This window comes from Acomys russatus, chromosome 32 (genome assembly GCF_903995435.1).
Source record: "Acomys russatus chromosome 32, mAcoRus1.1, whole genome shotgun sequence".
NCBI lineage: Eukaryota > Metazoa > Chordata > Mammalia > Rodentia > Muridae > Acomys > Acomys russatus.
The window spans coordinates 29881688-29902390 of NC_067168.1; the positions used below are offsets into that span (position 1 = coordinate 29881688).

Below are 20703 nucleotides of genomic sequence, written 5' to 3' on the forward strand. Positions count from 1 at the left end.
TGCTATCCCAGCACCTTGGGCCCGGTCCTCATTTTCAGGAGGTCATGGCAGCCCCTCTTACTTCATACTGTTTATCCTGCAGCCAGTATGTAACATGCACTTTTTAACATCTCAAAGAATGAAGACAAAACATTAAACTAAAATATTAAAATAGGTGAAATTTAAAGTAACTTCCAGTTGCTACATCTTACTGATTTAATATGCAAATGTAAAGAATTGATGTCTGCATTTCTTCAAATATCATTTGGAAGGTGCTGAGAATGAGCATATTCAAGTTTGTTGATAGAAAATTCTCTTTTCCTTAAATTAAAATTGCTAGTATTGTAACGTGAGCTTTTCCTGGCCACTTGTTTCTTACTTGATTGCTTTATTGCTTTTGTTTTCAAAGGTCATGTGTATAGATAACCAGACGTTAGTTGATCCCAAGTCGAATCCCCTCTTCACACCAGTCTCAGTTATGTCGGGAACGACTCCTTTAGAGGACTGTGTGATTTCATTTAGTCAGTGTGTTGGAGCAGAAAGAGAGTCCTTGGTATTCTTAGCAAGTCATCTTGGAGCAAGGTATGTAATATTTTCAGCTTATCCGCTGCATTCAAGTACACAGAGTGTTAGGCATCAAGCTGAGACCTTGTGCATGCTAAGCAAGGGCTCCACTATGGCATCCCCAACCACATCGTGTTTTGTTTGCTCTGAGTTACTGGAAAGTGTGTCCTGTGATTTGTGTGTGTGGTTGTTGGGTAGGTACTGGTCTGTATAAACTAGATGGATGTCTGGCAGACTTTTCAGGCTGTACGCATGATTTCTTTCATTGGCCTAGCCACCAGGAAAGGTACCTTGTGCCTTTCAAAGCCTCCTCTTCTTCCTCCTTCCTCCTCCTCTCCTTCCTCCTCTTTCTTTTTCTTCTTTTAAATGTACATCCATTGCTTCTTTTGGTTTCAACCAGAAATGCAAATGGAGCACTTTGCAAGGTACACAGGAACATTTTGGAAATAAAGGAATTTAAAATTTACCTACAAAATCCTTAAGTAGCTCAACGTCCCTAATTGTTCATTATATGGTAGCATTTGAAAAGGAGTAGAAACCAGCTATAGCAACACATACCAACCAACCAACTTCATATTTAGTGGGGAATATTTTTAGATTAAGAGCATAAACAGCTTACTCCGAACATTCTGGGAAGAAATGATGGCCAAGGTAGAAGTAATAACAGACGAAAGGGAGGTTGTAGTTTTACTGTTAGACAGGTTTGACTTCGGATCAAAAGGCATTAAACAAGAAGAGTCCTGCATGTAGAGTGGTCCTCACACAGAAGGCAAAATGTCGATATACCAAGTAGAGCACCTGTCTCTTCCTAGGACCAGCGGTTCTCAACCCTCCTAATGCTGGGACCCTTTAATACAGACCCTCATGTTGTAGAGACCCAAGCCATAAACTATTTTCATTACTACTTTAACTATAATTTTGCTACTATTAATGATTCTTTTTTGTTTGTTTGTTTTTGAGACAGGTTTCTCTGTGTTATCTTGGCTATCCTAGACATGCTTTTTTGACCAGGCTGGCCTTGAACTCACAGCGATCTGCGTGCCTCTGCTTCCCAAGTGCTGGCATTAAAAGTATGCGCCACCACGCCCGGCCTGTTAATGAATCTTACTGTAAATAATTTTTGGAGATAGAAGTTGGCAAGGGATCACAACCCACAGGTGGAGAACAACTGTCCTAGGAGAACAGGGGAGGAATCAATGAACATAGGCCACGTGGAGCGAGCCTCGCACATTTAGGGTGGGTCATACAACCTGCCCTAACCTCCTTGAAGCTCCCTCATACACACGATTAGCTCTCCCACACCACTTGGATTGGTTGTTAATGTTGAATATGGGCTCAAACAAACAATACTACTGGGAGATTAACACAATCCTAAAGGACAGGAAATCGGCCATAAGACCCAGAATCAGGAAAGGCTAAATTGTTTGTCTCAAGTGTTGGGCTGCCCCTTCCTATATTCCATTAATGTATTTCACTTTTTCTCCTTGCCTGTAAAATACTGAGACTTATAAAACTGATACCATCAATTCAGGTTACATATGAAAATGCTTTGGGAAATTATAGCAAGTAAAAAGATAATGTATTTTTAAACTATTACTGTATACCTTAAATTGTTTTGTACCTCCTTTTGGTAGGAAAGGACAGGTGGATGTAATGATTAAAAATTAAGGAGGCATTTTTGTCTTTTGTCTTATGTGGCAGCATGTTTTTATCCCAGAGTAAGCAGTGGTAATGGCTTGGCTTAGTTCGAGGCACACTGTCCTGGGGCTGGTTGATGGGCTGGTGGTAAGGGTATGGACCCACGGTCCCGTCCCAACGCCCATGTGGTGCTGCTCACAACCCCTCCTCTGGACTCCACAGGCACATACACATATGCATGCATACATGCATAATTGAAAACACACCTTATTACCTTTGTTTTCTTTGGTGAGGGGGGCGTGGTGGTTCAAGACATGTTTTTTCTGTGTAGCCCTGACTCACTCTGTAGAACAGGCTGACCTTGATCAAACTCAGAGATCTGCCTACTTCTGTTTCTGGAGTGCTGGGGTTAAAATCATGCACCTGGAGCATGTTTTCTTGATGTTAACCAGTCTGTTGTAAAATAAAGTTTGTTCTAATTATGTGTGATCATTTGTTTTCTTTTCCATATACATTTTAGTGTTCAAGAATTCTTTGTTCGAAAATCCAATGCAAAGAAAGGCATGCTTGCAAGTACACATCTTGTAGTGAAAGAACCGAATGGTTCTAAATATGAAGCTGCAAAGAAGTGGAGTTTGCCAGCAGTGACCGTTTCATGGCTCTTAGAAACTGCTAGAACGGGAAAGAGAGCAGATGAAAACCTTTTTCTGGTTGACAGTGCACCTAAACAAGGTTAGAACTCTTCTTTCTTTCTTTCTTTCTTTCTTTTTTTGTAGTTTACAACTTGATGGCTTCTGAAATCTGAATGTTCCAGAACTTGCTTTGAGAAGTTCATTTCTTTTGCTGTTTGTGGTGGGTCCTGTGCATGTTTGTTGGGCGTTGTTAGTGGTGGCCAGATGGATATGTGCCCTTAGCACAGACCCTTAGTGTCCACTGTACCACATGTTGTGAAAGGTGTGAGCAACTACCTTGTGTTGATTCCTTCTGTGGCTCACACTAGTATGCTGTGTAGCAAATATGTTACATTCTTGCTCTTATCTGGACCTTTTCGTGTTACTTCAAGATGTAATACTTGTCTACTGTCTTAGTTACTTTCTATTGCTGTGATAAGACACCATGACCCAGAGCAGCTTGGGGAAGAAAGCATTTATCTCATTTTACAACTTGTAGTCCATCATCCAGGGAAGTCCAGGAACGGATGCAGAGGCCATGGAGGAGTGCTGCTTACTGCCTTACTTCTCAGTTCGCTCAGTCTGCTTTCTTATATCATCCAGGGACCACCTGCCCAGGGGTGTACCACCCACAGTGAATGCCCCTCACCCCCAATCAACCATCAGTCAAGAAAACAGGCCACAGGCCGATCTAGTGGGCATACTCTCTTGAGCTTCCCTCTTCCCAGTGCCTCCAGCCTGTGTCTACTGACACAAAGCCTGCAGCACAGCTATCTTCCTTCTGTCTTCAGTTAGAGTGTGCATTTCTCTGGGACAGATGCTGTCTTTGACTTAGCAGTTATGGCCTTGTCTTATCTTTGCGCTTTTCCCCTTTTGGGATTCTTCTTGCTTAAAGAGGCTGGTTTGCTTTTCTGTCTCTGCGAAACTATAAACTCTGTAAAAGCAAGGACTGCGCAAGTCTTGGGAAATCTTTATTTTTATTGTTTAACAATGCACCTGGCATGAAGTAGTCACAAGTGTTTTGTTTAATGTTGAGCAAAAATAGAAGGCAGAAGTGGGAGGATACAAGTAGCCTTGCTAAGTAATTGCATTGCTGGGCGTACTGCAGAGGCCAGGCAACCTCTTGGGAACACCTGAGAGCTGTTACCTACTAACCTAGCCAGGTTGGATGTGATTGCCACAGCAGTGAGCCTGGGTGGTAGGATATCTCAGTAGGTAGGCTTTCTAAAACTTCAACTACACTTAGTTCTGAGTACATGTGATTAGAATTTTCTTCTTACAGTGCCTTGGCTGGGTTGATAAATTTGTGTGTGTGTGTGTGTGTGTGTGTGTGTGTGTGTGTGTGTTTATAGTCATTTGTTCCATTTAATGTGTGCCTAATTCAATACATATATTCATGCACTCATATATTTGTGCACACTTGCACACATGTATCTATGTCTATGTGTGTGTTTATCTGTATTCGTGTATCTGATGTATGCATGTGCATGTCTGTGTGACCAGAGGTCAGCATTGTGTGTCTTCCTCTGTCATGTTCCACCTTGCCTTTAGACTGAACCTGGGGCTCACTTGAGGTGAACTCTAGGGCTCTGCCTGCCTACACCACTGCACTGAACTTTCATGTGGGTGCTAGAGACCTGAACCCAGGTCTCTGTTCTTACAAAGTAAGCACTTAACCCTCTGAGCCATCTCTCCAGTCCCCAACATATATTGTAATATGTCATCTGGAAGCAGGGATTTGTGGCACTCATCTATAAAGCCAAACACTTGTGAGGCTGAGGCAGGAGCATGTCTGGTCTGTTGTCTGTGGGCTGCACTCATACAAAGATGGCTCTGAGTGCAGCCCAACACAGAATCATTAACTGTTTTTGTTGTTGTTGGTTTTTTTTTTTTTTTTTTTTTTTTTGCTGTTTTTTAAAAACCCTGATATCTGGGTTCTCTTTGTAGATGACAGTGTTTTGCTGCAATGTCACACGTTACGTACGCTTGCAAGAGTATATGACACCTGTCTTAAAAAAATAAGTTTAGGGGGCTGGAGAGATGGCTCAGCAGTTAAGAGCTCTGACTGCTCTGTCAGAGGTCCTGAGTTCAATTCTCAGCAACCACATGGTGGCTCACCACCATCTATAATGTGACCTGATGCTCTTCTGGCCTGCAGGTGTACATGGAGACAGAGCACTGTATACATAATAAATAAATATTAAAAAAAAAATTCCTCCATTAAAAAAAAAAAAGTTTATCTGGTTTGCTTCATGGGAAATAGGAATATAATCTTATGGATTAAAGTGTACTGAGACAGTATGAACAATGTAATAAAATATAATGTCATTTTGCTTCATTTGAGAAAAAATGCTTACACTAGTGACTCATTTGTTTTTTTTGTTTTGTTTTTGTTTGTGTGTGTATTTTTCCGATTTATAGAACAAGTATTAGAAACAAAGATACCAAATGGTGTGATTACAATTCCAGATTCTCCAGCACTTCCTGACACACACCCGGAAATTCACAGAAAAATGGCTGTTACACCCTTGGACATGAACCGCTTTCAGAGTAAAGCTTTCCATGCTGTCATCTCGCAGCATGGTCGGCAGGACTCTGCCCCTCCCGCAGCAGGACAGCCCCTGAAGAAGGAGCCCTCCTTACGCCTGGACACACCGTCCAAGTTTCTGTCCAAGGACAAGCTTTTCAAGCCATCCTTTGATGTGACGGTAAGGCTTAAAGGGGAAGTTTTATAAAAGTAGAGCCCCAAGTTGCTCGTTGCCACCAAAGTTTGTCATAGAAAGTCTTCCAAAGATGGTAATAAATGGGTGATGAGAGCTGAGATAACAGCTGCGGCGACATACAGTGTGCAGTTAGGACTCAGGGTTCAAGTTCTATTTTGCTCGTAAACACGGTTCTAGGCAGATCATTTAAATCTCTACGCATCACCTTGAAGTGAAGTAATAGGATGAAAGGGCTTCTAAGCTTTCAGCTAACAAACACGGCGCTGCTTGTTCTGCATGGCATAAATGTGCTTTGGGCTTTCTGAAAGCCAGTGTCACCTTAACTTTTCAGTCACTCCTCTTAGAGGAAATGAGTAGTGTTTTTCTATTTAATCTGAACAGTGGAGTGTGACAGCTTTTGAAATTTATTCACAAATTAAAGATTAATAAAACATTTTCAAATAGTTTCCCTTCATCTCTAATATAGTTCTTTTGTTTGTTTGGGTTTTTTGTTTTGTTTTTTCCTCCACCTATGCTTAGGATTTCTGTATCTTTGAACCTATTTACATGTTGTTAATTTTTGTACGGAATATTAAGAAATGGCATTTTGCCTGGGCCTGGTAGTATTGCCTATAATCTCAGTAACTCAGAGGCCAAGGAGGAGCATAATAAGTTTAAGACTTGTTTAGTGTACACAGTGAGCTCAAGGCCTGCCTCATAACAAAAAATACTTTTATTTTTGTTTGCTGTTAAAATAGGGTTGTGGAGGTAGGTCTGGTAGAATATTGTCCTGGCAGATATGAGAGGACCCTGCGTTCAATCCACAAGAAAACCAAGTGGATTTTAGGTATTTTTACTACTGCATTTAGGGCCAGATTATTCATCTTCTGAAAATAAATATTAATCTGATACCCAGGACTGTTTTTTCCATGCTAATGTCTGTTCTTAATCTTACCAGTTTTGGTGGCTCTCATAAAAGACAAAATGCTTCTTTCTACAAAAGCAGAGTCTTATAGTTTTACATAAAATCCCTTTCAAAGTGCTGAGATGTGTGTTCTGCCCCATGAGCCTTAAGCAGAGGAAAATCACTGTCTCGGTGCCATAACTTCTGGAGTCAGGACAACCTTGCTTCATGCTGCCTTTTGATGCACGTGAACTCTTTTGAGCTTTACCTTCCTTTTATAGGATTATGTTGTCTGTCTGTCTGTCTGTCTGTCTGTCTGTCTGTCTGTCTATCTATCTATCTAGCTTATTTTTCGAGACAGGGCTTCTCTGTGTAGCCTTGGCTGGCCTGGACTTGCTTTGTAGACCAGGCTGGACTCGAACTCACAGTGATCCACCTGCTTCTGCCTCTCCGAGCAGACAACTTCTTAAGTTGCACAGTTCACAGATCCCTTAAATAGTAAATGAAGGAATGCTAAGTGAAACAGTGTGTAACCCTTGGGAAGCCACCGTGCATGTTCAGGTAGAGTTGCTGATACTGTTTGCCCTTCTGCGTGCTGCTTCCTATTGATTGCATCTTATAGCAGTGGCTCCCTCCCCACAGTTTGTCAGAGCTCTGTTATACTTGGTCTTGGCTTTCATAGAAGCAGTTATAAAGTCCTATTTTGAATTTGTTTGTTGGATTTGTTTAGCCTCTATTGTGGAGATTTGCCCATGTTCTATATAACTGTAGTTAATTCATTTATCATGAGATGATATTTTCTTTTATCTAAGGTGTAGTGTTTTATATATATTCAATATATTTATATGAAAGATGTAACTTCTTGATTACTTAAATCTTTCACATTCTTTCCTAATAATGTTTTTATTTACATTTTCTATATATTAAGTGATGTTTGTAAGTTTCTTGTGCTGGTAATTCTTTTCTTCCAAAATCTCGCATGGCTTTTACTTTTACTATGTAGTTGCTATGTGAGTTGACATGCTGATATGCATGACTTTCATTAGTCAGAATGTAGAATGTGGCTTTTGATATTATAAACTATCATGAACTGTTTAATGCTTTTTGGCTTGAGAGCTGTCTGCTCAGTTTCTAGGATTTCAGTCTTCACTATCTTATCTTTAGCTCAGTTTTGTCATATATTATTTTGTACTTACATGTACATGTACTTACATGTATTAATTTATACTTGCATTATATACATTTATATTATGCTTGCTTGATTCCCCTCTTTTGGTATGTAGTATAGAATTCCCACACCTTTTTTGAGATAAGGTCTGAGTTATATACTGCCCTTGAATTCAGAGATCCACCTGCCTCTGCCTGCTGACTACTGGGATTAAAAACATATACCACTATGCCTGGCTTTTTATTAGATTTTAAAAGTTTTACTGTATAGATAGCCCTGGTTGGCTTGCTACCTAAACCTAGGTGCTCATCACTATGCTTAATGTGTATGATGCTGGAGAGTGGCCCAGGGCTTTGTGCCTGCTGTGTAGCACTCTCCCAGTTGAGCTATAGCCCAGCACAAGCCACACATTGTGTTGATCATCTGCCGTTTTGGTAACTAGCTAGTAAATCCCTACTTAGTTCCATCTGTAGCGGTGACTTTTCCACCAATTCCCTCCTCTCCTTTCTAGCCTCTCTGAATCTTAGAAGATAGTTTCAAGGCAGCGAGCCCTCTCCATTGACTGTCCACGTCTTTTCATAGTGTCTTTTATGTGATCTGGGTATTAAAGTTTATGAACTTATATTCCTGATCACATTTGTTCACATCTCTTATGACCTTTCCCTCTTGAGGTGTGTTACTTTTGTTACTCACACAGACAGAAGAAGCTCTTCTCAAGAACTTCGTTTTGAACTTTTGTATCTTTGTGATCAGTTATGCATTTCTTGGTATCATCATGAGGAGCATAGCAGAGTGGATTCCTCCAGTGTAGTCTGCAGAAATCCCAGATGAGAGGGAGGCATCAGTCTACTGTCTATGTATCACCACCCATTGTCATGAAGCCTGTTAGAACTTTCCTTGGTGGGACTCAGGAACAGCTGCCTGTTGATGAAGGTGTCAGATGCTTGCCCACTTCCAGCTTCCAGTGCAGCCCTGGTTGGCTCTGAGTTTTGTCACCTGGGTGGTCGGAAAGGGGCATGTCCCCTTCTCAACCCTCCTCTCCCTCTGAGCCTTTGAAGAGTTTTTTGGTTCTTGGCTCATTCTGACTTTTTACCTATTTTTTTTTTTTTTCCAAGACAAGGTTTCTCTGTGTAGCCTTGCCTGTCCTGGACTCCCTTTGTAGACCAGGCTGGCCTTGAACTCACAGCGATCTACCTGCTTCTGCATCCCAAGTGCTGGGATTAAAGGTGTGTGCCACCACGCCCGGCATTTTTACCTATTCTTAAAGTGAATTTCTTTCTTATGCCCATCCTTTCTTACTCGTTTCTATCTGCGTTCATTTTGGTTTGAGGTCCTTTATGTAATTGCAATTTTAACTCAAGTAAATGTGATATGTACTGCTGAAAAGGTAAGTAAGCATAATAGTTTTGTTTAACTGTTTTTTAAATCTATATTTTTATGTATATGGTTGTTTTGCCTACATGCATGTCTGTACATCACGAGTATGCCTGCTGACCATGAAAACCAGAGGGTGTCCGATCCCCTGGAACTGGTGTTACATATAGTTGTGAACTGCCTGTAGGCACTGGTGATTGATTCCCTGCGTCCGCTGGAAGGGTGCTCTTGGCTACTGAGGCATCTCTCCACCTCCATATTTAATGCTTGGTGAAGGATATGGAATTTTTTTTCTTTATAGTATAAAAATATAAGTTATAGTTAATGCTTTTTATTATTTGAGAGAAAAAGAGGAGGTCAAAGATATAATCTCTTTTCCCTTTTCCTCCCTACTTTCTCTCTTTCCCTCTTACATCCCCTTCTTCCTCTCTCCTCTTTTTTTGGTTTTTATTTGTCTTTGTTTCCTTTTCTTTCTGCCTTTTAAACACAGGATGCACTTGCAGCCTTGGAAACCCCAAATGCTGCCAGGCAGAAGAGGAAACTGAGCTCTCCACTCTCGGAAGTCATTGTCAGAAACCTGAAGGTGGCTTTGGCAAACAGTTCCCGAAACCCCGACAGTCTCTCTGCTAGCCCTCAGCTGCAGGGTGCCCTTTCAGAGAAGGTAGGCATGGTTTTCTTATTAAGTGGAAGATGTCCCTCATGCCCGCCAAAGAACCATGGCTGACCTGTTTATTTCTCCCTATACAGGAAGAAGCTCCGAAACCACTTGACAAAGTTGTGGTGTGTGTGAGTAAAAAGCTCAGTAAAAAGCAGAGTGAGCTAAATGGGACTGCAGCCTCACTGGGAGCAGAGTACAGGTAGGCACAGCTTTATGTTGGTGACACTGCCCAGCTCAGGGAACCAAAGGCCTTGTGTTCATTTATGAGAAGCCTTACTCCCCACACAGCAGTTCATTCCGATAGTTCATACATCCAACACATACTTGTGAAGCTGGTCTGGAAGCTCGTGATCCATGAATGGGCAGCATAGTTGAGAGTAGTTGTACCTTCATGGAGTTTAAACTCCGGACTGACTGAATTCATTTCTACCTTAGTGATTTCCTGTGAGTAGCAAGCCCTCCTGGATTAAAATGGCCATTAAAAACATTTTAGTTTGTTTAAATTTTTTTTAGTGTATCTTGGCAGAGCATGGTGGTACACTTCATTAATCGCAGCACTTTGGAGGCAGATGCAAGTGGATCTCTGTGAGGGTGGACATAGTGAGTTCCAGGACAGCTAGGGCTACATAGTGAGATCCTGTCTCCACTGTTTTCTTAAGCTGTGGTAGAGTTTTTGCCCGGGCTCAATTCTCAACACAGAGAAAGAGACACAGAGACAGTTTGTGATGAGGAATAGAATAAATAATCAAGGTGGTGGCCAGTGATGGGACAGTGGATTTGGATGCCTTAAGTTTCAGTAATTTGATTTTGTTTTTGTTTTTGTGGTATTTCTCTGTGTAGCCTTTGCTGTCCTGGACTTTGTAGCTTTGTAGACCACGCTGGCCTCAAACTTACAGAGATCCACCTGTCCCTGCCTTCCTTAGTGCTGGGATTATAGCCGTATGCCACTGTGCATGACTAAGTTTTAGTAATTTGAAAATGCTTTTGATTGTAATTAAAAAGTGATTAACATCATAAAACAAAGTGAAAGCATTTTTAAAGTATTCTTCCTACACTGCATACCTGGAAATGGAGCCACTAACATTTGTCAAAACCTGCCGTTTTATTATTCTTGCTTAGCTTCTAGTTCTTTGAGTTTTGCATGTCAGAATATTCTGTTTGGAGTGGACTGCTGTTTCCCTCAGTCATTCCTTTTATCATTTTGGTTGTTTCAGGTGGAGTTTTGATGAGACGGTGACTCATTTCATTTATCAGGGTCGGGCAAATGATAATAATCGAGAGTACAAATCTGCAAAAGAAAGAGGGGTGCATATTGTTTCTGAGCATTGGCTTTTAGAGGTAGGCGGTGCTTCTCCGTCCCTTCTTACTTGGTTGAAAATGTACAAACGTTTCAGAGCACAAGCCAATTTCAGTGAATGCGAATTTGATAACTTGGCTAATGGTGGTGACATGTCATGGCAATAAGTGCTCACTTCATGGCTGAGGAGTGCAAGAGGGATGGCAGAAAGGGGTCAGAGTCACCTGCTTCCTTCCAGGGCTCACCCAAGGGAGTCAGACTGTGCTCATAACATAAGAGCCTTTGAGCACTCTTAAGATCTGAGCTATGCGTGGGTCAGATATACATACATGAGGATTGTGTTGTTTTAGCATCAGGACTCAAGATTTTTATTCCTTAAATATTTACCAAATAAGAGCACTGTCTGCTCTTCTAAAGGTCCTGAGTTCAATTCCCAGCAACCACATGGTGGCTCACAACCATCTATAATGAGATCTGGTGCCTTCTTTTGGTATGCAGGTGTACATGCAAGCAGAACACTTTATACATAATAAAAAATAAATAAATCTTTTTTAAAAAATTAATACTTTTATTCTGATTTCTTTACCTCGTTGAAAATTGTATGAAGAGTGGGTAAAATAAAAGGCTTGGAAGGTAAAGACTCTTACCACCAAGCCCGAATTTGGTTTCTGGGACCCACACAGTGGAAGGAGAGAACCAACTCCCACAGGGTGTCTCCTGACCTCCACACCCCACATGCGTACCATCCCTACCTTTTGCCCCCCCCCCACATAATATAAATACATAGAAATGCAACTTAAAAATTATATGAAAACTGTATACTATTTGAGGAGAGTTGATTTAGCATGCAGATACACTTTATAGCTGTGATTCTTTTCTTGGTGCTCAGTGGAGTGGTTGGCACCTTGCTAAGTGCACAGTCAGAACTAGAGTTTACACTTTGATAGATATTCCATTTTAAAAGCGAGGGCAATGTGTTCAGTTTATTACTGTGTGTGTGTGTGGAGGTCGTGTTACTACTTCTGCTTTTATTATGGTTCCGAGGATTGAACTCAGGCCACCAAATTAATAGGGCAAGGACATTTACTGCCCAAGTCATCTCTCAGGCCCCAATTTGTATTTACATGATAGTTTTTCACTGTAAACTGCTTTCTAAAATGCACACTTATATTTCAGTGTGCTCAGGAGTATAAGCATCTTCCTGAATCTCTTTATCCACACACTTATAATCCCAAGATGAGCCTGGACATCAGTACAGTGGAAGATGGCCGGCTCTGTAACAGCCGAGTACCCTTAGCAATTTCTGCATCTATGGACGACGAGGTAGGTAGTGTGGACAGCGTGTATGTGTGTCCCTCTTAAGCTGGATGTAGACCTCTGTGAAATTTTATGTGGAGACTTTGTTTGAGAAGTTACCAATTTTCTCTTTGAATAGCCAGATCAGTTGTCTGTAGAAGAACACGAGGCAAACAACACGGTCACGAGTAACAAGGAGTCAGGACTGTTGAATGGGAATGGAGGAAATGACTGTAAAGGAGGTGAGACTCTGTTCACTCTCTATCCCTCCCCCTCCAAAGACAGAGTCTCTCTGTAACTCTGGCTGTAGACCTGGCTGGCCTCAAAACCAGAGACCCACCTGCCGGTCTCTTCCTCCGAGTGCTGGGAGTAGATGTGGGCCACCACACCCTCTTTTGCTTCTTACTTTTGAGAACATTTGTTTTGACTTAAAGCCCCAGCTGCGTTTGCCACTAACAGAAGGTTGGCCTTCTAGCTTTGAAGCCAGACACTGACTTCTCTCTTAAACAGTCCTAGAGAGGCATCTTCGTCCAGTCTAGGTGCAGCTAGTCACCTGCAGCTTCATTAAGCTGTGTACTTCCTGGTAGCACTTTGAATTTCTTCCAAGAATTTTCTCTTTGCGTTCTCAGCTTAACTGTTCAGCATACCTTCAGCTTGGCCTTTTGACCTAACTAGGCTTCCATGCGTGCCTTCTGCACTTACTCAGTCATTGCTAGCTTCTCCTTAGAGCTAGATAGAAGGTGTGACTCTTCTTTTCACTCGAGTACTTAACACCACTGAAGGATACGAACTGTGTTCCATGCTGCCCTCAAGTTCCCAGAAATCCACCTAATGCTGCCTCCCTGGTGCTGGGATTAAGGGCATGGGCTGCCACCACCACACAGCTGAAATCAACTAAAAAAAAAAAAAGATTTATTTATTCCGCATACAGTATTCTGCCTGCGTGTACACCTAAATACTAGAAGAGGGCGCCAGATCTCAGTATAGATGGTTGTGAACCACAATGTGGTTTCTGGGAATTGAACTCAGTAGCTTTGGAAGAGCAGACAGTGCTCTTAACCTCTGAGCCATCTTTCTAGTTCAAATCAAACTAATTTTGCTTTTAAGTGTGCATTGGTACTGGTGTGGTCACTGGTCATGGGCGACCACACAGACAGAATTATTGAGAAGGGCTGGACAACTGTTAACACATGGTTACCACATGTATTGTTTTATTGTTTTGTTTTCTGTTGCTGTGAGAAGAAATGCCCAGAGCTGGGTAAAAAAATATATAGGGGACATTTTTAGCTCAAACAACCTTAGAGACTGAGAGTCATGGCTGGGTTGGTTTGAACCCTGGTGAAGACGCTCTGGCTGCATCCTGTCATGGCAGAAATGCTTATCAGAAAAGGAAAGAGTGCAGCTGGGCGAGTGTCATCACAGGGAAAGACTGGAAACGAGTTAGACCAGGCTTACTCTTGTCATAGCAATCTAGAGCAGCACTAGCCGGAGTCCCCCTGACAGTGACATTCATTGCTTCCGGGGCAGTGTTCCTCAAGACCCAGCCACCTCAGTCAGACTAGGCCTCACCTTCTAAGGGATCTACCCACTACACCACAGCACACGCCAAGTTTCAACCCACATGAGGTAGGTGTACGCTCAGGCCGTGGAACCTGGGTTTGTGAGATACGATAAAGCAAGATGTGCCTGCACAGCAGCTGCTTCAGTCTTGGTTTAATCTCCTGTAGGCTTGGACTGCCCTGCTCTATTTTGTCCTTGTTAATTGGCATTAACAGGTTTTTGGGTTTTTGTTTTTAATACTTTTTCTGGTGTTACAAACAGTGCTGCACTGAGTATTCTATGTAGATGTACATGTTCTCTTGTAATGAATTATTCTCTGCCTTCTCCTTACATACCCTGCCTGCTAGAACTTTCCTTCTGACCTACCTTTTAGTTCTGTTCCACTCATTCCAAAAATACTTATTTGTATTTACTTCAGTGTCTAGTCTGTAATGGAAAGAAGAGATAGATCTGTTGTGGTCTATGTTTTCAAGGATTAGTGAAAGCTTGGCCCAGTGCTTTTACAGCAGTAATCCCAGAATTTGAGGAAGGAGAGCTCAAGTCTAACTTGGGCTCTCCAAAAGCAAATGAACAATTAGAGCAATTGAAGAAAATCAGGTACATAGAGAAGACTGTATGAATCTCAGTGTAGTTTGCAGCAATGAGAAAGCATCAGAAGCAAGTAGGGAGCTCTTCAAAGGGACTAATAAAGTCTTCCTCCAACGGAGCCCTTGTCACTGCAGATACAGTCCTTGTAGCTGCCTTTGTGTTTTGTGACGTGTTCAGTAAATGGCAGCAATTTGTTTGTTCAACAGATATACACAAAATAATGTAAGATAGGATGACAAGAGAAGTTTGTAACTGGGTAAGGTGATGCACGCCTGTAACCCCAGCACTCCAGAGACTGAGGCAGAGGGATCGCAATTGAGAGGTCAGCCTGACTATCTTCAAGAACAGCAAGGGACAGGGACAAAGGAGAGGGGACAGATTTCTCGTAACTGGTATTGATTCCTGTATTTGTTTCAAGCTCTGACACAGGCTTTAGAGATGAGAGAAAACTTCCAGAAGCAACTGCAAGAGATCATGTCAGCAACCTGCATTGTGAAGATGCAGGCACAGAGGACGTGCCTTTCGAGAAGCAGTTGTAACAGTGCTTCCTCAACTCCAGACAGCGCTCGCTCTGCACGGAGTGGGCGAAGCCGAGTCCTGGAGGCACTGAGGTTTGTGTGGCGGCAGTGGCCTGAGAGCAGGAAAGGAAAGCACCTGGTGGAGGCTTAGATTGATGGGTTAGGCCGACTTTTTTTTTTTTTTTTTAATGAAACAAGTTTACAATATTCAGCCCAGTGAAGGGGTTTATGTTGGGGCCTAATTTAGCTCAAACACTACATTATACCCCACTGTAACCACCTTTTGTCTGTTGCTAACGGGCATTCCTCTGTCTTGCACAGCAGTTGTACAGCCCGTACTTTGAGGTATGGGATTTTAGGGTCCACTCTTCCATTTTATTTTTGTTTTTCGAGACAGGGTTTCTCTGTGTAGCCCTGGCTGTCCTAGTCTCACATTGTAGACCAGGCTGGCCTCGAACTCACAGAGATCCGCCTGCCTCTGCCTCCCGAGTGCTAGGATTACAGGCATGCACCACCATGCCCAGCCTCACTCTTCCATTTGAAGTAGACACGGTGGTGGGCAGTCAGTCCTCTCTGTTCCTTAGTATTAGCATTGAACAGTGAGTGTGTACATAGTGCTTAGAGCATGTTTTAACCCTTTTTCTTACCGTGTGTTTGAGTGTGTGGTGTGTGGGCATGGATCCATGCATACCACAGTACCTGTGATGAGGATAAAGGACAGCATTGTAGGGCTCAGGGTTTCCACTCCTAGCAGCGTGTAGGGACTGAACATTTGGACATAGGTCTTCAACTGCTCCCTGCTCCCTTTTTATTTCTTATTGGAATTGTATGTACATTTTTTTTATTTATTTAATTTTACTGCTATTTGTTTTCTAAGAAAGGTGATCGCAGTTCTTAGTGCAGTATAACTTAAGCTCGGTCATATAAGTGTATTTTTCTCTCTTTGTATTTTTGAGAGGTCTTATCCCAGGCTGCCCTGCAACTTACTGTATAACCAGTGTTAACCCTAAACTCCCAATTCTCCTGCTTCAGGCTCCTGGGATTACAGGTGTCTACTACCACTCCCAGCTTACCCTCTTTTTCTTGCTGAGTAGCCAAAGTGGGCCTCAAACTTTGTGTCTTTCTTCCTCAGTTTACTAAGTGCTGGGTTACTGTGCCCACCAATACCATTTTCTCGCTGAGGGAAAAATCTAATTGTGTGGTGAAAGCTCTTGAGTGCTTGCTGACTTTGAGTTCATTTTGAATTCTGAGAAAAGTGGCTCTTCCCCAACAGTGCAGGGCATGTTCCTAGCCCTGTGCCAGGGCGGATCATCTGAGACTGGAAGGCTCTCTGGGCTGGTTGGTTGGTTGGCTGGTTGGCTGGCTGGCTGGTTGGCTGGCTGGCTGGCTGGCTGGTTGGATTTTAAGACAAGGTTTCACTAAAAAGATGATTGCCTGCCTCTGCACCTGCCAAGTTTGAAATATAACCCTTGCTGTCCTGGAACGCAATATATAGACCAGGCTGGCCTTGAATTTACAGAGCTCCTCCTGCCACCGCCTACTGAGTGCTGCGGTTAAAGGCACTGGCCACTTACTAACAATGTATATACCTAGGTGGGGTTGGGGTTGGCACAGGCCTATAATCCCAGCCCTTGGGAGATGGAGTCAGGAAGATGCCAAGCTTACGCCAGCCTAGACTGTATAATAGACCCTATCTTAATAATACAAGCAGAAAGTCTATAAATGCTTGTGTGCTCAGCTCTTCCCCCGCCCCTCTATGCGTGTGTCTGTTTTCCTCTGACCCCATGTAAGTTCACTGTAGTGCATCTGTACACACACACAAAGTAAACAAATAAGTATAAAGAAAATATTTTTAAGGGGCTGGAGAGAGAGCAGTTAGGAATGCTTGCTGCTCTTATAGAAAACCGAAGTCGGGTTTCCAGCACTTACATGGGGGGGGGGCTCATAGGTGCCTGTGACTACAGGTCAAGAACATCCAGCACCGTCTTCTGGTCTCCTTGGGAACCCACAATTATGTGTGCACATACACACATGCAGATGAAGAAAGAAAATACTTGAAAACGTTTTAATGTATTCATAATTCAGTAAGTGGTCTATCATAGACTGGAAATTTTGTTCGGCAAGGATCAAAAGACCCATTAGTTATAGCTTCAATGTCATGTCAGAAATACAATTTAAAGCTGAGTATAGTAGCATGTGCCTTTAGTCCTACCACTCAGGAGGCAGAGGCAAGTGGATCTCTATTAGTTCAAGACCAACCTGGTCTACACTGTGAGTTTCAGGACAGACAGAGTCACATAGTGAGACCCTGCCTCAAAAAACAACAAAATATAACTTAACTATTACACCCCTTAATCCTAACACATGGAAACTAGAAGAGGGAATATCAGGAGTTCAGAGTCATCCTTCACTGCAGAGAAAGTGGAGGCCAATATGGGCTTTATAGAGTCTACCTATCTTTAAAAGAAAGTTTAAAGTGCAATTATTAAACTCAGTAGCTACAGCTTTCTAAACGTCCCGTTTACTAACTTTTAGAATTAAAAAGATTCCATTTTTGGGAATAGGGTTTCCTCAAGACCCAGCTATTCCACTCCTTGGAATATACCCAGAAAATGTTCCACCACACAACAGGGATATATGCTCAGCCATGTTCATAGAGGCGTTATTCATAATAGCCAGAACATGGAAACAGCCTAAGTGTCCCTCAGTAGAAGAATGGATAAAGAAACCATAGTACATTTACACTATGGAATACTACTCAGCTATTAAAAACAAGTAATTCCCGAAATTTGTGAACAAATGGATTGAACTAGAAATGATCATAATGAGTGAGTTCAGCCAGAAGCAGAAAGAGTCAAATGGTATATACTCACTTACATCTGGACACTAGCCCAAGGGACATGTCCCATGAAAGTCTTCACTTACCAGGAAAGTGAGACAGAGGGGAGGACATCCTATTGGCACTCTAGGTGAGAGAAGCATGGGAGAATAGGGAAATAGAAGGATCCAGAGGGTCCTAGAAACCTACAAGAAGAACATTATGATAGGCAGATTTGGGCCCAGGGGTCCTGCTCAAACTATGGCACCAGCCAAGGACAATATGTGTGGTAAACTTCGAACCCCTATCCAGATCTAGCCAATGGACAGGCCATTTTCCACAGTTGAGTGGAGAGTGGGGATGACTTTCACATGAACTCTGTTGCCCCATATTTGACCATGTCCCCTGGATGGAGAGGCCTGGTGGCACTCAGAGGAAGGATAGCAGGCTACCAAGAAGAGACTTGATACCCTATGAGCATATACAGGGGGAGGAGGTCCTCCTCAGTCACAGTCATAGGGGAGGGGAGTAGGGGGAAAGCGGGAGGGAGGAATGGGAGGATACAAGGGATGGGATAACAATTGAGATGTAATATGAATAAATTAATAAAATATTTTTTTAAAAAGATCCCATTTTAAAATGCAGCATTATTTAAAAATTTTAAAAAGACGATATTTTTTGAAATACAAGTACATAAACATTTGAAACTGCATGGAGTGGCACATACCTGTAACCTCAGTACCCGAGGAAGCAGAGGTAAGTGGATCGAGGCCAGCCTGGTCTACGAAGCAAGTCCCGGGCATCCAAGGCTACACAGAGAAACCCTGTCTACAAAACACAACAAAACAAATTTACCTGATGCAAATTTACCATGCTGGCTAGGTTTTTGTAAACTTGGCATAAGCTAGGGTCATGTAGGAAGAGAAACCTCACTTGAGAAAATGCCTCCACCACTTTGGTATGTGGTTACATCCCTGGAACATCTTGACCGATGATTGATGTAGGAGGGCCCCACCCACTGCGTGGTACCTCCTTTAGGCAGTGGTCTTGGGTTGTATTAGGAAGCAAAGCTGAGCAAGCCTTGGAAAGCAAGTCAGTAAACACCTAGAGTCTGCTTCAGTTCTGCCTCAGGTTCTTGGTTGAGTTCCTGTCCTGCCTTCTGTCAGTGATGGGCTACAGTTGTAAGCTGAAATAACCCCTTTCCTCTCCAAGCTGCTTTTTGGTCATTGTGTCTTATCATGGCAGTGGAAAGCAAACTAGGGTGTATGCCTATAATCCTAGCCCTTGGGAGACAGAAGCAGGACGCTTACCTCAAGTTTAAAGCCATACTTGCCATAAAAAGACCCTATATGCAAAAAAAAAAAAAAGAAAGAAAAAGAAAAATGAAAAGAAAAAGGTTATGTTTGATTGATTTATTCAACAAATATTGTGTATGTATTACTTACTGATTTTATGCACCTGGCTTCAGTAGTGGCTGTTATATTTAATTGTCTCTTTTATTCCTTAGGCAGTCTCGACAGATAGTGCCTGACACCAACACAGAGCCCTCCCAAAACGAGCAGATCATTTGGGATGACCCCACAGCACGGGAGGAGAGAGCAAGGCTCGCCAGCAACTTACAGTGGCCCAGCCACCCCACACAGCATTCTGAGCTTCAGCTTGACATAAGAAAACTGAGCGATTCTCCCTCTCCACAGACTGTAGACCATTCAGAAATTGCTGAGCAGGGTAATAAAGTCCTATTTGTTTGTACTGAGTTGATCTCTTAAAGACACTGTGGTTCTCTGTATTGCACATGCAGATGAAAATGAAGTTTAGTACTATATCAGTCAGTTGAAAAATGTTTTTTGATCTTTAAATTTAGAAATTTAGGATTAACCAGAGGTTTTTTTGTTTGGTTTGGTTTGGTTTTTGGTTGACTGGGGTTTTTTGTTTTTGATTTTTGTTCTTGTTTTTGTTCTTTCAAGACAGGGTTTCTCTGTGTAGGTTTATGGTTTTTTGAGACAGGGTTTCTCTGTGTTACCATGGCTGTCCTGGACTCACTTTGTAGACTAGGCTGGCCTTGAACTCATAGTGACCCACCTGCCTCGGCCTCCCAAGTGCTGGCATTAAAGGCATGTGCTAGCTCTGTTTTGTTTGTTTTTTTGTTTTCTTTCTAGCCTCTTTTCTGTCTGTTAGGTAGTGTTTGCTATTCTTTGGCTTAAGTGAGTTTTTTCCCCCCTTCATACTGGGTAAGGTTATCTTCCTGTGCTGGATAATATACAGTTTTGGTCTCTGATTTTCTCCAAGAATTGCTTTCATCTTACAAACTTGGTTATGTTACAGTGATGAAAAGATCAGTTTTGAAAGGAAGGGTTCACTCCACCCAAGCAACACATGTGCCCTTCAGAGTTACTTAGTTGCATTTATTCATAGGCTGGAGAAATGGACTCCTCTCTTCTACATGTATTACTTGTTTTTGAGGCAGGGCTGTACCCATGTAGGCCTCACACCTGAGAGCTTGTCTTGGCCCTATGTTGCTGGGGTCACAAGCAGACACCACCATGCCTCACTCAGCCTTTGTGTACTTGTGATTGCAGAGTTCATGATTCATTCTGTTTTGGCCAAGACAAGGGAGAGTATCCCTAAAATTTGTTCTCGGTTACATGTGTGCACTACATAATCCTGTGTTTCTTCCTCACCCTCAGCTTTGTGTGTGACTGAAGTCCCAGGGCACCCAGGCTTTGAATACCCAGAAACTCCAGCAGCAGATAGGGATCTGATCCCTGGGCCTCAAGCCTCCAGCATGGCTTTCCCCCTGGCCAAGCCACCTGTGGCTCCACAGCCTATGGACAAGGTTTGTTGACCTGACGGTTGGTGTGGTGGTGACAGCTTTGAGCGGTGTTCTTATGCTGGAGGGGAGTTTGTTTGCTGCATCAGACTCATCACTACTGAAAACTGCATTTCTCTGAATTACAGTTTGTATAGG

The 20703-nt window shown here is 42.5% G+C and overlaps 1 protein-coding gene across 1 annotated transcript in view; it reads left to right on the forward strand.

Moving 5' to 3' along the window:
• Positions 1 to 20703, forward strand: part of Topbp1 (DNA topoisomerase II binding protein 1) — a 50178-nt gene that overhangs the window by 16709 nt on the left and 12766 nt on the right. The window contains exons 12-22 of the mRNA XM_051140048.1: positions 389 to 561; positions 2702 to 2913; positions 5274 to 5560; positions 9491 to 9661; positions 9748 to 9857; positions 10873 to 10996; positions 12132 to 12278; positions 12391 to 12493; positions 14818 to 15010; positions 19243 to 19463; positions 20423 to 20571. Of these exons, the coding sequence (XP_050996005.1) occupies positions 389 to 561; positions 2702 to 2913; positions 5274 to 5560; positions 9491 to 9661; positions 9748 to 9857; positions 10873 to 10996; positions 12132 to 12278; positions 12391 to 12493; positions 14818 to 15010; positions 19243 to 19463; positions 20423 to 20571 (1890 nt within the window). The remainder of the gene's footprint in view (positions 1 to 388; positions 562 to 2701; positions 2914 to 5273; positions 5561 to 9490; positions 9662 to 9747; positions 9858 to 10872; positions 10997 to 12131; positions 12279 to 12390; positions 12494 to 14817; positions 15011 to 19242; positions 19464 to 20422; positions 20572 to 20703) is intronic.